Source organism: Choloepus didactylus, chromosome 27 (assembly GCF_015220235.1).
Source record: "Choloepus didactylus isolate mChoDid1 chromosome 27, mChoDid1.pri, whole genome shotgun sequence".
Lineage (NCBI taxonomy): Eukaryota > Metazoa > Chordata > Mammalia > Pilosa > Megalonychidae > Choloepus > Choloepus didactylus.
In genome coordinates, this window is record NC_051333.1 from 15,680,290 (window position 1) to 15,693,182 (window position 12,893).

General features: G+C 47.5%; 1 protein-coding gene across 1 annotated transcript; it reads right to left on the reverse strand.

Moving 5' to 3' along the window:
• Positions 1–10,554: 10,554 nt before the first annotated feature.
• Positions 10,555–11,033, reverse strand: LOC119521106 (transmembrane protein 263-like). The gene has a single exon (XM_037819158.1). It carries the CDS (start codon positions 11,031–11,033, stop codon positions 10,683–10,685), a length of 351 nt encoding a protein of 116 aa, XP_037675086.1. The 3' UTR covers positions 10,555–10,682.
• Between the last annotated feature and the right edge of the window lie 1,860 nt (positions 11,034–12,893).

Below are 12,893 nucleotides of genomic sequence, written 5' to 3' on the forward strand. Positions count from 1 at the left end.
GACTCACTTCTGGGGTCACTTATTATTTTTTTTTTCTTTTGTCAACCAGATGGGTGGTTTAAATATTGAAATCCTCCCCACTGCTTGGCGAACAGCCACAGCCAAGTGTCCCCCATTGTCCTCACTCCTTCCTCAGGACCCCCACCTCTCCCCACAATCAAAGGGGCAGAGCCTGGAACACAGGAGGCATCCTGAGGCCCTGCTCTGGTCAGTTGTGACTGGAAACTGCCATACGGTGCCATTATTGAATATTGTGGATGTCACCTCTAGCCCTACACTGGCAGGGCCTCTTACCTGCTGGCATTCCCCCTTGCTTCTTGCTAACAGAACACTGATTTTTTTTTCACTGCAGCCGTGTTCCGGTCCCAGGTGGTGAATTGGAATAGGCCAGCCCCGGTGGCACTGCTCCCCTCTTGCAGCTTCCTTTGTGGATAAGGGTGACCACGTAGCCCACTTCTGGGCAAGGAGGCATAAGGACAGAAATGCTCGGAGACTTCTGCAAGGGCACAGGTGGGAAAGGAGAGCTCACTGCACCCCCCTCCCTCCATCCTCCTGCCTTTGTGTGTGTGCGGTTGTAGCAGCTGCAGCTGACGAAACCATCTTTAAGGATAAAAGTCACCATGCCAAGGATGGTGGAAGGGAAAGACAAACTGCCTGGCTCCTTGAAGACATACTTGAGTTTCTGGACCAACCCTGAGACTGACTTGCTAGAGTTTTTGTCAAATCAAAAATAACTATGTTTTTGTTAGCTGGACTTTGTGTTACTTGCAACCAAGAGCACTCCTTCCTGACACAGCCTCCACCCGGGACTGTCGGAGGATTCAACAAAATGATACACGGACCAGCTTAGCACGGTACCGACCCACAGAAAGTGTTTGTGGAACAAACTAAGTGGCCACTAGTGGCTTCTCTTCCCTTTTTCCTTTTAGTGGTAAGATCCCCTCTCCCACATGCTCCTCCACAATTTAGCAGGACCCTTTCCACTCAGCCAAGACATTCCTCAGACTCTCTTGCAGCTAGATGTGTCCAGGTGACTAAATCTGGACCAATAACATGTGAGCAGAAGTGAAGTGTGCCAGCTCTGGGTCATCTCCTTAAAGGGGGAGCCACTAGCTCCTTCTCTGAGGCAGCAACATGTATCAGGAGGTGAGAGTGGCTTCAACCACATGGAAAGTAACAGCCTTCTTGACAGCACAGCAACCAGAAGGAAGGGGCCTCGTTTTCCGAATGCCATGGGGCTGATTCTCCCTCTCAGCCTGAATCACTCACTTCTGGACTGTCACACCAGAGGAAAATAACTGTCTTTCTTTTTAATTAATTAATCAATTTTTGTTAGAGAAGTTGCAGGCTTATAGAAAGAGCACGCAGAAAATACAGAATTCCCATATACCTGCCCCCATTGTTAACATTTTGCATTAGGATGGTACCTTTGTTACAATTGACTGGAGAATGATACTATTATTCTTTCATGCAACACTGATCTGGGATTCATCCATTTTGATGAAGATAGCTATTGTTCATTACTTTTGTTCATCGTGTGAATAGGCTACCTTATGTGTCTCCATTCTCCTCTTGATGGATGCTTTCGAGGCCCCCAGTTTGGGGACCCTTCCCGGCCGTGCTGCTGTAAATGTGCTGGGACATGGCCCTGGAGCACGTGGGGCACGAATGTCTCCAGGACACGGTCTGTCAACCTCAGCACTCTCGACACTGGGGGCTGGATAATGATTTGCAGTTGGGGACCGTCCTGGGCACTGTAGGATGTTTAGCAGCATCCGTGGCTGGCTGCCAGGATATTATAATTGCACTATTAAGTACAGCCCATAGTTTGCATTCGGGTTCATTGTGTCATATAGTCCTATGGGTGTTTTGTTTTGTTGTTAAAATTTTTATTCTAGCAAGATATATGCCACCTAAAAGTTCCCCCTTTTAACCACATTCAGATATATAATTCATTGGTGTTAATTATAGTTACAATGTTGCGTTACCATCACTTTTTATATATTACCAAAACTTCTCCATCTCCTCAAACAGAAACTCTGCACCAATTAAGAATTAACTCCCCAGTCCCTAAACCCACCCTGGCTCCTCGTAACCTATAGTCTAGTTTCTGACTCTACAAATTTGCTTGTTCTAATTATTTCTAAATGTCTATCTTGATTGAGCCAGGGTAATTGAGGATCTCCTTTGTCTCTGCATCTGAGCGTGTTCTAACTAGCAAAGTGCTCTATAAATGGAAGCTATTTTTACTATCTTTTCTCCAGAAGTTACTCCTGATTTTCAAGTTCCCCTAAAAGTTCCAACTGCTTAAAATGCACCGTGGATAGTCTTTGGGGTTGTAGCTGGGCTTAGAGGGTGTAATCCTTTTTTACTGCCTCTGTAACAAATTACAAACTTGGTGGCTTAAAACAATGCAAGTCCAACATGGGTCTTGCTGGGCTGAAATCGAGGTGTCCACAGGGCCGTGTTCCTCCTGGAGGTTCTGGGGGAGAATTTTTTCTCTTGCCTTTTTCAGCTTTTAGAAGCTGCCCCCATTCCTTGGCTAGTGGCCCCCTCCTCCATCATCAGAGCCAGGAACATTAGGCCAAGTCCTTCTCAGAATGCCGTTATCTCTGGTTCTTTCTTCTGTATCCTCTTCCGGTTTTAAAGGCCCTTATGATGACACTGGGCCCATCCAGATAACCCAGGGTAATCCCGTCATCTCAAGGTCAGCAGGTTAGCAACTTTAATCCCATCTGCTACTTTGATTTCCCTTTGCCATGGAACCTAACATATCACAGGTCTGGGGTCCTTTGGGGTAGGGGTGAGGGTCAGCAATCATTATTCTGCCTAGCACAGAGGAGCTCACCACTCATAGACTCCCCTGCCCTACAGACAATCCTCTGTCCCCCAAAAGTGTAGAGCAGTTGCCTGGGGAGATCTGGGTGTCCAGGCTACAGAGGCTGTGTTTGGGGTTTGCCAGTAGGAATAATCTCATCTCTTTCTCCTCTCGCTCAGTGTGGAGGCAAGTGAGAAGACAACGCAGGATCCAGCCCAGTGGAGATGGAAGTAACACCTTTATTCAAGATAAAACAATTAGATACATGGCTTGGCTCTGGGTTCAAATGGGCTTCCCAACACCCCTTCCCCTTAAAAATTAAATTTACTCAACCAGTCGGAAGCAGAGCTGGAGGACCAGTACTCTGGAAGAGGAGGAACCCTTTCCTACAGAGCAGAGGAGAAGAGGCTGTCTTGCTGGAGAACTCAGAAGGTCTGAGGCTGCACATTCCCTGGGGGGACTGGAGGAGAGCAAAGCCTCAGTTCTCAGGGTTTTAGAAAGGCCAGAGTCCCCAGCTCACGGAGGGGTCACTAGTCCCTGCACCTTGCAGCTTGACACCCAGATGTCCTGGCCTGGGAAGTATCCCCCCTCAGGGCTATCCATTGCCAGGAGCCACATAAGGACAATTAGAGAGGTAGCAAGGAATTCCTGGCGTGGCTGTGCTGAGTTTGGAGCAAGGGCAGGAACTGGGGAGGTGGGGGTGAGGGCAGGTGGCAGGGCAGGGACCAGTGGGGGAGAAGAAACCAACAGACTGTCAGTTGTCTACCCTGGAGCCCGTGGTTTGTTGGGATCTCTATCCCTCCCCTGAGTGTTGGAGGAAATCCTGCTTGGTTTAGATGTCAGGGCGGTCCAATTCCCTTGCCAGTGACTAGTTGAGGGGCGGCCCAGTGACCCAGTTCTGACTTGAAAGGAGAAACCCTTCAGGTGGCTTCTGGGAAATGTTCGTGAGGCAGAGACAGGGCTCTGCATTTGTCAAACCCTGTCTCCTTTGCCTTTGGGCCGCAGGGCTGGACTGCATTTCCCAGACTCCTTTGCAATCAGTGGAGAACATGGGCAGGAGTGACGTGTGCTCCGTCGGGGCCTGGCCATATCCCAGCTGACTGCCCATGCCCTGGTCTCCCTGGTCTGCTGGACTGACTCAGCACAAGGCTCTGTGGCCCCGGGAGGTGGAAGGTGCCTGGGTCCCTGGGTGTCTGCGTGGAGCAAAGCAGCCCTGCCGATCTGCATGAGAAGAAAACTTTTAGGGCAGTGAGTCACTGGGACCCTGTGATTGTTCTAGCAGTTAGCTCACCCTCACTCGGGCCCCTTGTTCTTGAAGGGCTTCCTGGAGACAAAGCACCCCTCTTTCATTCTTCCCATAGACACTGTCCTGTCTGCATGTAACATCTAGGGCTGTGACAATCACCCCGCTCCCTATGGATGGATGGAAAGGGCCTGGGTCCTTGAAGTTGGGGCTAAGCTGTCGATTTCACCCCTACTTCAGCCATCCTTCCTTGGAACTCCTCACTATGTTTGTTCATAACTTTCTTGCTCCTGGAGCCACTTTGAGTCAGACTTTGTGACTGGTAGCCCAGGGACGAATCCAGCGATGGGGAGACACCCCAACTCCAGCCTGGATTGGGGTGTCATGGGGCAGGGTGGGAAACTCTGTGAGAGAAGTGGGGGTGTTTCTCTCCACACCAGCCTCTAGCACACCCCTCGGCAAAGGTGGGGCATTGCACCCCCACAGCTCCTGGGGGGCAGGAGTCCTTCGTTGGTGGCGGGGCCTATCAGACAGCCTGGAGGTGTTGGGCATCACCCTCACGTGGCCAGGGCGGATTCACGGGCTTCCCCCCCGGGCTGGTCACGGGGGCTGGCAGCGCCCGACTCGGCCCGTACACCCTTGCACACTGTTCAAGACACGTGAGCGGGCGCCTTTCCTGAAAACTGGGAGGACATGAGAGATCTGCAGAGAGGCTGGAAGCCTCAGCTCTGGGGCCCGGGCTCCTCGCTGCCCCCCATACCTCTCCCATCTCCTCTCTACCCCAGGCCCATCCGACTGGACCTCGGAGCCCTCTCGGATGGGTTCAGGTGAGGGGTCAAGGTTGGCCAGCGGGGGCTGCTGTCCTCCAGGGCCTTGACCCACGGCCAGTAGATGCCCCCGGGGTCCTGCAGGAGCCCCACCTGGTACCCTCTTAAGACCCCCCAGACTGCCCCACACCCGGGCAGCTGAGGGCACAGGGCTCTGGCCAGACCCACCCCAAGCCACAGGTCCCTCACCTGTAATCGGTGCACAAACGGGGGTGATATCGAGAGCTTTAAAAACAGCCCAGCACAGGCACTGTTACGGTTGAATCGTGTCCTCCTAAAACACATATATTGAAGTCCTAACCCCAGTCCCTCAGAACGTGACTGTTGACTGGCCTCGTCCCCAGTTCTGGGGAGACCCCCTCTAAATCTTTGGAATTTCCCATGACGGGAGAGTCTTTTGTTATTCCTGGAGGGCCTGGACCACGCCTGAGGGGTTATGCTGAGGAGATGACTCAGGGTTAGGGGGTTTGGGGGATTAGGGAGTTAGGACTTTGAGCCACATCAAGTGTCACATCAGCCAGACCGGCAGGGAGGGGAGCCGCTGATCCATCAATCGTCCCTACATAATAAAGCCCCATAAAAACCCTGGACGCCAAAGCTCAAGAGAGCATCCCCAGTTGGTGACACACCTTGGTGTGGCAGGAGACCGACCCATCCTGATGCCACGGGGTGAGAACGTGGCAGCGTTACATTTGTGGCCCTCCCTGACCTCACCCTACGTGCCTCTTCTGAGCTGTATCCTTTTTACCATAAGACAAATCTAAAAGTAAGTACAGCACATTCCTGAGTTCGGCGGGTTATTCTAGTCAATTATCAAACCTGTGGGGGTGGTGGGAATCCCCAAATCTGTAGCCAGTTGGTCAGAAGTGCAGGGGATCAGGATCCCCTGAACTTGGAGCTGGGGTCTAAGGTAAGGGCAGTTTGTGGGGGCCATGCCCTTGAACCGGAGAGTCTAAACTAACACGGGGTGGTTAGTGTCAGCATTGCAGTGCAGCTGTGACAGAAGTCACTGTAGTGACCTTACTTGGAAATAGGGTCATTGCAGATAGAATTGGTTAAATTAAGATGGAGGAGGGCAGGCCTTAATCCGACACATCTGGTGTCGTTAGAAGACAGGGGAGAGCAGACTCACACATTCACAGAAAGAAAAAGCCATGTGACAACAGAGGCCAGGATTGAAGCAGTGCAGCTGCAGCCAAGGAAAGCCAAGGAGTGCTGGCTAACCAGAGCCAGGGAGAGCTGGGAAGGGCGTGTCGCTACAGGTTTCGAGGGGAGCATGCGCCTGCCAACTCCTTGATTTCAGACTTCTGGGCTCCCAAACTGTGAGATGATAACTTCTGTTGTTTGAAGCCACCCCATTTGTGGTACTTTGTGTGGTCGCCCTTGGTGAAGGGCTAACACCAACCAAGCGGGACAGGGCTGGCGTGGAGGGAAGGTCGGGGGCAGCAGCCACAGGTGACCTGGGTGCAGTGGCCCCAGGTCAGTGGACAGCGACGAGGCTGAGCCGCTTGTGATGCTGTCCACGGGCTCAGGCCCCAGATCCTGCTCCAGGGGGTCCCCCAGCTCCCTCTCGAAGCTCCCACTGGGAAGAGAGGCCAGGAATGAGGGAAGGAGGTAGAGGGAGGGGAGATTTCATTCCAAGTCCTGGAACCTCGGGCTGGGGTGGTGGGGGGCACACACAGTCATAGCAAGTCACAAAGCAGGTCCAGGAGGTGGCGGGGGTCCATTCTTTCCCACCTGCCATTCCCTCAGAGCCACTGCGCCCAGCCGTCTCCTGCAGGAGTGGGGCGTAAGGCAGGGGCCCACTGCTGACCACTCCTGGGCCCCCTCACCCCTGCACCCCAGCTGGCCCCACAGTGCTGTCCCTGCCATTGTGCCCTGCTGAGTAAGCCACCTGGTTTTTAGGAAGATCCTTGAATTCTTCATAAGGCTGGAGGGGTCCTCAGGAGCCAATGGCCTCCCCTACCATCATCATCCCCCCTCCAGCCACCCCACTATCCCTGACTGCCCCGTGGCCATCCCAGCCCACACGCCCTGACTCCTCTAGGGCAATAATAAACCCAGTCTAAGTTTTGAGGATGTAGAACCCAGAACAGGGTGTTCCAAATTTTAGTTTGTGACCCATTGATAAGTCACGACCAGCACTAGTTTTTTTTTTAATGAAATACAATAAAAACATCAGAGGACACCACACATGGTAGGGGTAAATATTGCTTCAGGAAATTTCTGTCTACCTGTAGGTACTGGAGCACTATGTGAAATGTATTTCTTACTCAGGTTGTGGTTACAAAATTTAGAAACACATTGGCCTTGAAGTTCATAGCCCATGCTTTAGCATCAGATACCATGTGGAGTTCTAGTCCACTTCTACCATTTACTTGCTGCATGACCTTGGTCCAGACTGTCTCCTCTCTGAGCCTCAGTTTCATCATCCATGAAATGGGGATAATAAGAGTAATTACTATAAAGGATCATGTGAAGATTCAGTCAGAATGAGTGTGCCATGAGCTAATTACAAAGCAACCCCTGAAGCCTTCAGCCGCTCTGGAGGCATCTGTAGCCCCCAGTGGCCTAGAACTTCAAAGGCAGATGACAGTCTTGGGCTCACACGGGGTCTGATGTCAGAAGGGCAGTTCCTGGGAGGTGAAAAGTCAACCCAGAGAAATGCTGATCACATAGTGACAGATGATAAGTCCGGGAAACGTGTCTTGGATGTATTAAGTGTTCAAGGAGCATGAGGTATAAAACCTACTCTTGAATGTTTAGAAAATAGAAAGATAGGCAGACAGACAGATAGATGAATGTTGGATAGACAGACGGATGGATGGATAGATAAAATGATATGGCCAATGTGGTGGAATGTTAACACTGGTGGATCTGGGTATTTGGGTGGGAGGGCTTTGTTGAAGTTCTCTGTACGGGTTTTGTATTATTTTTACAATTGTCCCATAAGTTAGAAACTACTTCAAAATATAAAAGCCTCATCAGAGGAATTCCTAGGTATTAAAAGATTCCCACACCCTCTCTTTCTAGCTAAGCCAACTTAGCAGGTGAAATCACTGCCCTCCCTCCACGTGGGATCAGACACCCAGGGGAGTGAATCTCCCTGGCAACGTGGAATATGACTCCCGGGGAGGAATGTAGACCTGGCATCGTGGGATGGAGAACATCTTCTTTTTTTGTGGTTGTTGGGTTTTTTTGTTTTGTTTTTTGTTTTGTTTTAAAATTTCCTTTATTTCCTTAGATCTTAAAGAAACATTTCATCTTTTGCAGATCATAGTGCTTTATAACAGATTCATGGGTTCTTTTCCCATTCCCTTAATACAAAAAGTTTATTCAATCATCAGTTATTTTCATCTGACATTTCACTAAGTACAGGATTCACAATGTCAACATTATTAGATCAGTCATTCAGGTGGGTCACACAAGTATATCCTCACTGTGCCAAATACCTACTCAAAATAAGCTGAATAACAAATGCCTCCAGGTATATACAACAACCTTAGTTTCTTGAAGTGAATTAGTCCTGTTTAACAGGTCAAATTGCTAGTCTACGTAAATAAACCAGAAGACTCAAGTGTGCAGCTGTACACATCAAACGGCAAATTCATTTCAATAGGAACTTCTATAGTTAACCATACATTTGTACAGTACTCTGCAATCATTGCAAAAGCCCCTCCTGAACAAAGGTATAGTTTAGAATTCAAAACAAACTTGATGAGATAAAATATAACAGGTGGTTTTTCTGCAGCAGAAATTAATTACAACCATTTTTACTCAGGCAATTTTAAAGACAAGCAAAGTTGAAAATAAATATGTAAGCAAACAGTAAACTGAAGTCTACACTTAGAAATTCAGGTACAGAGCACAGCAGAGCCTATGACTGTAGAAGATAAATTAGAAATATAAACCAGCAGTGAAGCAATAATCTCTTCCAAATAGCAGGAATCAGGTTCTCCATACCACTATTTAGTGTTCATCTATTATTTGGGTTTTTTTTTAATCCTTTTTGCTAATGGTGGCATTTGACCGGATATACCAGCGAATACCTTAAATCATACTATATGAAACAAATGATCATTTAATTACTGATGAAATGGACAAACTCCTTGATGACTTTTCAGTTTTGAACACAGTAGGAAGATTCAAAACCTTTGTGGCTTTCTTTAAAATCCTTGTTCATATTTATGAAGCCTTTCACAATTAAGTTATATTATCTATTTGCTGATCCAAATTATTAATGTAAATCCCTTAGTGGTTTACAAACATTTATGCTTCAGGTGTTGGAGGGATCTGTTTCAAGTTCTCCGGGAAACTGTTTTGACTTATTTACTGCATGATATCACCCCCTCTCACTCCCCCCGCTACTGAAAAACCCACCTCTGTAATGAAGGCAAATTTCCGGAAGAAAACTCCTGAGGTTTTTCAGGCTCGATTTTTAACCCTTTGTGAAGAGGAATACCAAATAGAAATATGCCAGTTGTTAAATATTTATGAAAAAAAAGCAAAAAAAAATGAATTCCAGCTAAGCCGTACTGAGAATGAATGGAACATGATGAGACAGGTTAAGATATGACACATTTATCATCCATAATGAGAGACTTCAATTCCCTGTCTGAAATTGACTTGAAAAGATGGTACAAAGTCTACAGCTGCTTTTAAGAACTGTAAGATAACTTAAAAGCCCTTATAAACCTTTTGAGCCCATTTAATTAAATTTAAAACAATCCTCACATATTTTGTGGTTGCTTTTATCATGTTTTTAAAAAAGGATAAAGCAAATAATTTAAACCATTCTTGAGATAAAATAGGTGTGAAGAATCTGTTTTTTTTTATCTTAGATGTGTTCAGTAATTCTTAAGAACTTAAAATTATTTATTAAATATTTGTTCCTCAATGTGAAACTCTTCCAGCATAACTGATGAACAAAGAAATGTTCCTTAGGCACTGTAAGGAGCATGAAACCAGGCTGAAGAGTACAATTTGACTGAAGAGTACAATTTGATTATAACTACAGCAGTTAATAAGTGCTATCCTACCTGCTGACAGCAAGAAACGCCTTTACCCCAACCACACCTGAGATTCTTATCTAAAGAGGGAAAATTTATTTCAGAGAATCTTTAAAAGAATCCATAGATAATTCTAAGACTTGCACATATTTAGGGTATTAGAAAAGATGTTTTCTTTTGTAAGGCATCAATGATTACATGAATAGAATGTATATCTAACAAAAGATTAACACGGGATCATAAAACCATTTATCTTTTCTTTTAAACCTTTCTAGCTCCTGCTACTTTTACCAGCTTAAATTAAAAAAAAAAAAAAAGCCTCTTGGCCTAATCAACTATGGTTATAAAAAACTAAGACATCTGAAACTATCAGGCACATCAAAGATACAGTTTATGTAGTTCAAGTTTCCCTTCTTAAGGGGCATATGAGTTACCTGGCACATCATACAAATGGAACCATGAAGATCATCCACTAAATTCAATGTTCACATTTTTAGTCAAACTGAAACAGACATATAGTAATATTCAAACATACCATATCTTCAGTTAGAACTGAATAAGTGTAACATTTTACAGATAGAAGCTGGAATTTAAGTATGAGAAACCTTTGTATACTGTGCTAGTATTGGTCTCTTCCGTTTAGACGAAAGCCAGTCATCAATACTTTCAACACAGCAGATTAGAAGATAAACATCCAAAATAGGTGACTTGGTTGTAGTCCATAATTAAGCAATTCAATGCCACTGGCATCATAATGCTGTGGAGATCAAGGGTATCTCCATATTTTAGTCAGATTTGTCCTTTTTCTTTCCTGTGAAGGGCACTTTGTTTACAACAGCAGACCCAACAGCTGTAACACCTCCAGCCACAGCAGACACTCCCCCTTTCACCAGCCCTATTCCCAGGGAAGGCACAGTTGCAACAGCTGTTTTGGTCACCTCCAGACTCTTTCCACCAATCCGAGCCACACCACCAATGGTGGCACCAACAGCTCCCTTTGCAACACTGAAGACACCCCCAGTCACACGCGACAGCACGCCTGGTTGCTGCTGTGGCTGATCTTTCAGTGAACCTGCCGGTGGTTCCTCACTAAGGTATGACGGCATTTCTTGTTGGTTTTCATCTGCCTGATTCATGATCTCCGTCGGGGCCGGGCGGGGGGAACGGGCAGCACAGAGGAGAGCTGAGGGCGCCTGGGGCGGCAACGGCGACTGAGACAGCCCCCGGCGGGTGCGCGCTCCGGCGCCTCCGCAAGCTGCAGAGCGAAGAGACTCCGCGGGCGGAGGCGGCGGCGGCTGCAGCAGCGGTGGCTGCGGCCTCTGGCTGCGTATGTGGCGCCCCACGCCGGAGAGCATCTTCTTGACCAAAAGGGGGAAGTGAAAGGAAATGGAATAAGCTTCAGTGGCAGAGAGATTCCAAAAGGAGCCGAGAGGTCACTCTGGTGGGCACTCTTACGCACACTTTAGACAACCCTTTTTAGGTTCTAAAGAATTGGGGTAGCTGGTGGTGGATACCTGAAACTATCAAACTACAACCCAGAACCCATGAATCTCGAATATGTATAAAATGTAGCTTATGAGGGGTGACAATGGGATTGGGAAAGCCATAAGGACCACACTCCACTTTGTCTAGTTTATGGATGGATGAGTAGAAAAATAGGGGAAGGAAACAGACAAACAGACAAAGGTACCCACTGTTCTTTTTTACTTCAATTGCTCTTTTTCACTTTTAATTATTATTCTTGTTATTTTTGTGTGTGTGCTAATGAAGGTATCAGGGATTGATTTAGGTGATGAATGTACAACTATGTAATGGTAGTGTGAACAATCGAATGTCCGATTTGTTTTGTATGACTGCGTGGTATGTGAATATATCTCAATAAAATGAATATTAAAAAAAAAAGATTCCCACAGGAAAAAAAAAAAAAATCCAGTTAGGAGCATACACAAACAAAAACATGCACATGGAGTGGGTAGGAACAGGCCAAGAAGGGGACATGAGGGAGCTATCTGGGGTGATGGTAGTATCTTGATAAGGGTTTGGGTTGCACAGGTAAATGGATTTGTCAAAAGTTAAGATGTATGCTTTTCTTGGTATATTAATTTCACATAAAATTTTTTTAAAATGTAGACGAATATTGAACTCTAGTTCATAAGATGCTTGCTGAAGTATTTAGGAGGGAGGGAAGTGCAACTTAATTTGAAATGCATTTTTTTTTTAAAAAGCAAAGCTGGATGGATAGATGGAGGGAGGGAGGGAGGGAGGGATGATAAAGCAAGATGCTGGGGATAGACTCTGGGTGCTGGGTCCACTGGTGTTCACTGTACAATTGCTTCATCTTTGCTGGATGCTAGAAGTTGTCTTGATAAAACGTGGGAAACGCATGGAAGCAAAGTGGAGGTGCACCGGCTGATTCAGCAGTCCCATGCTGGGATTGGCCGGGCTAAAGACCCAAGTAACCCCAGGGGCAAGAGGTTCTGGGGACACAGCTCAGACACGAGTGAGTCCTGTCACCCTGCTGCTGACGCTGTGACCTCTCCCCACAGCTGAGGGGCTGGTGGGTGCCCCGGGCCTTGGACACCCAGTTGCAGCTTGGCCAGGCCTTCGTCAGCTGAGCCTCAGCAGGGCTGGGCACGGAGGGAGGGCCAGGGTGGGTGTAGCTCTTAAGTAAGCTCCTTGGCTTTGGGGTCAGATGCCTGGGTCCAAATCCTGGCTGTCCCCCTGCCATGCGGTGTGGCCTTGGGCAGTTCATTTCCACCCTTTGAGCCTCAGTTTTACTATCTGTGAAATGGGAAACACAACACTCCCTGCCTTCCAAGGTTGAATAGCTACAATCAATGTAACTGATACTACAATCTGACCTTCTCGGAGTGAGGCGCTGTGCCCAGGAGGCTGGAAGGCAGGGAGCACGGTGGGGAGAGCCTGGGCTCCCGAGCCCCCACCCACCCATCCTAGCTGGTACCTTGGGCAAGTCACTCCGGCTCTCTGAGCCTCAA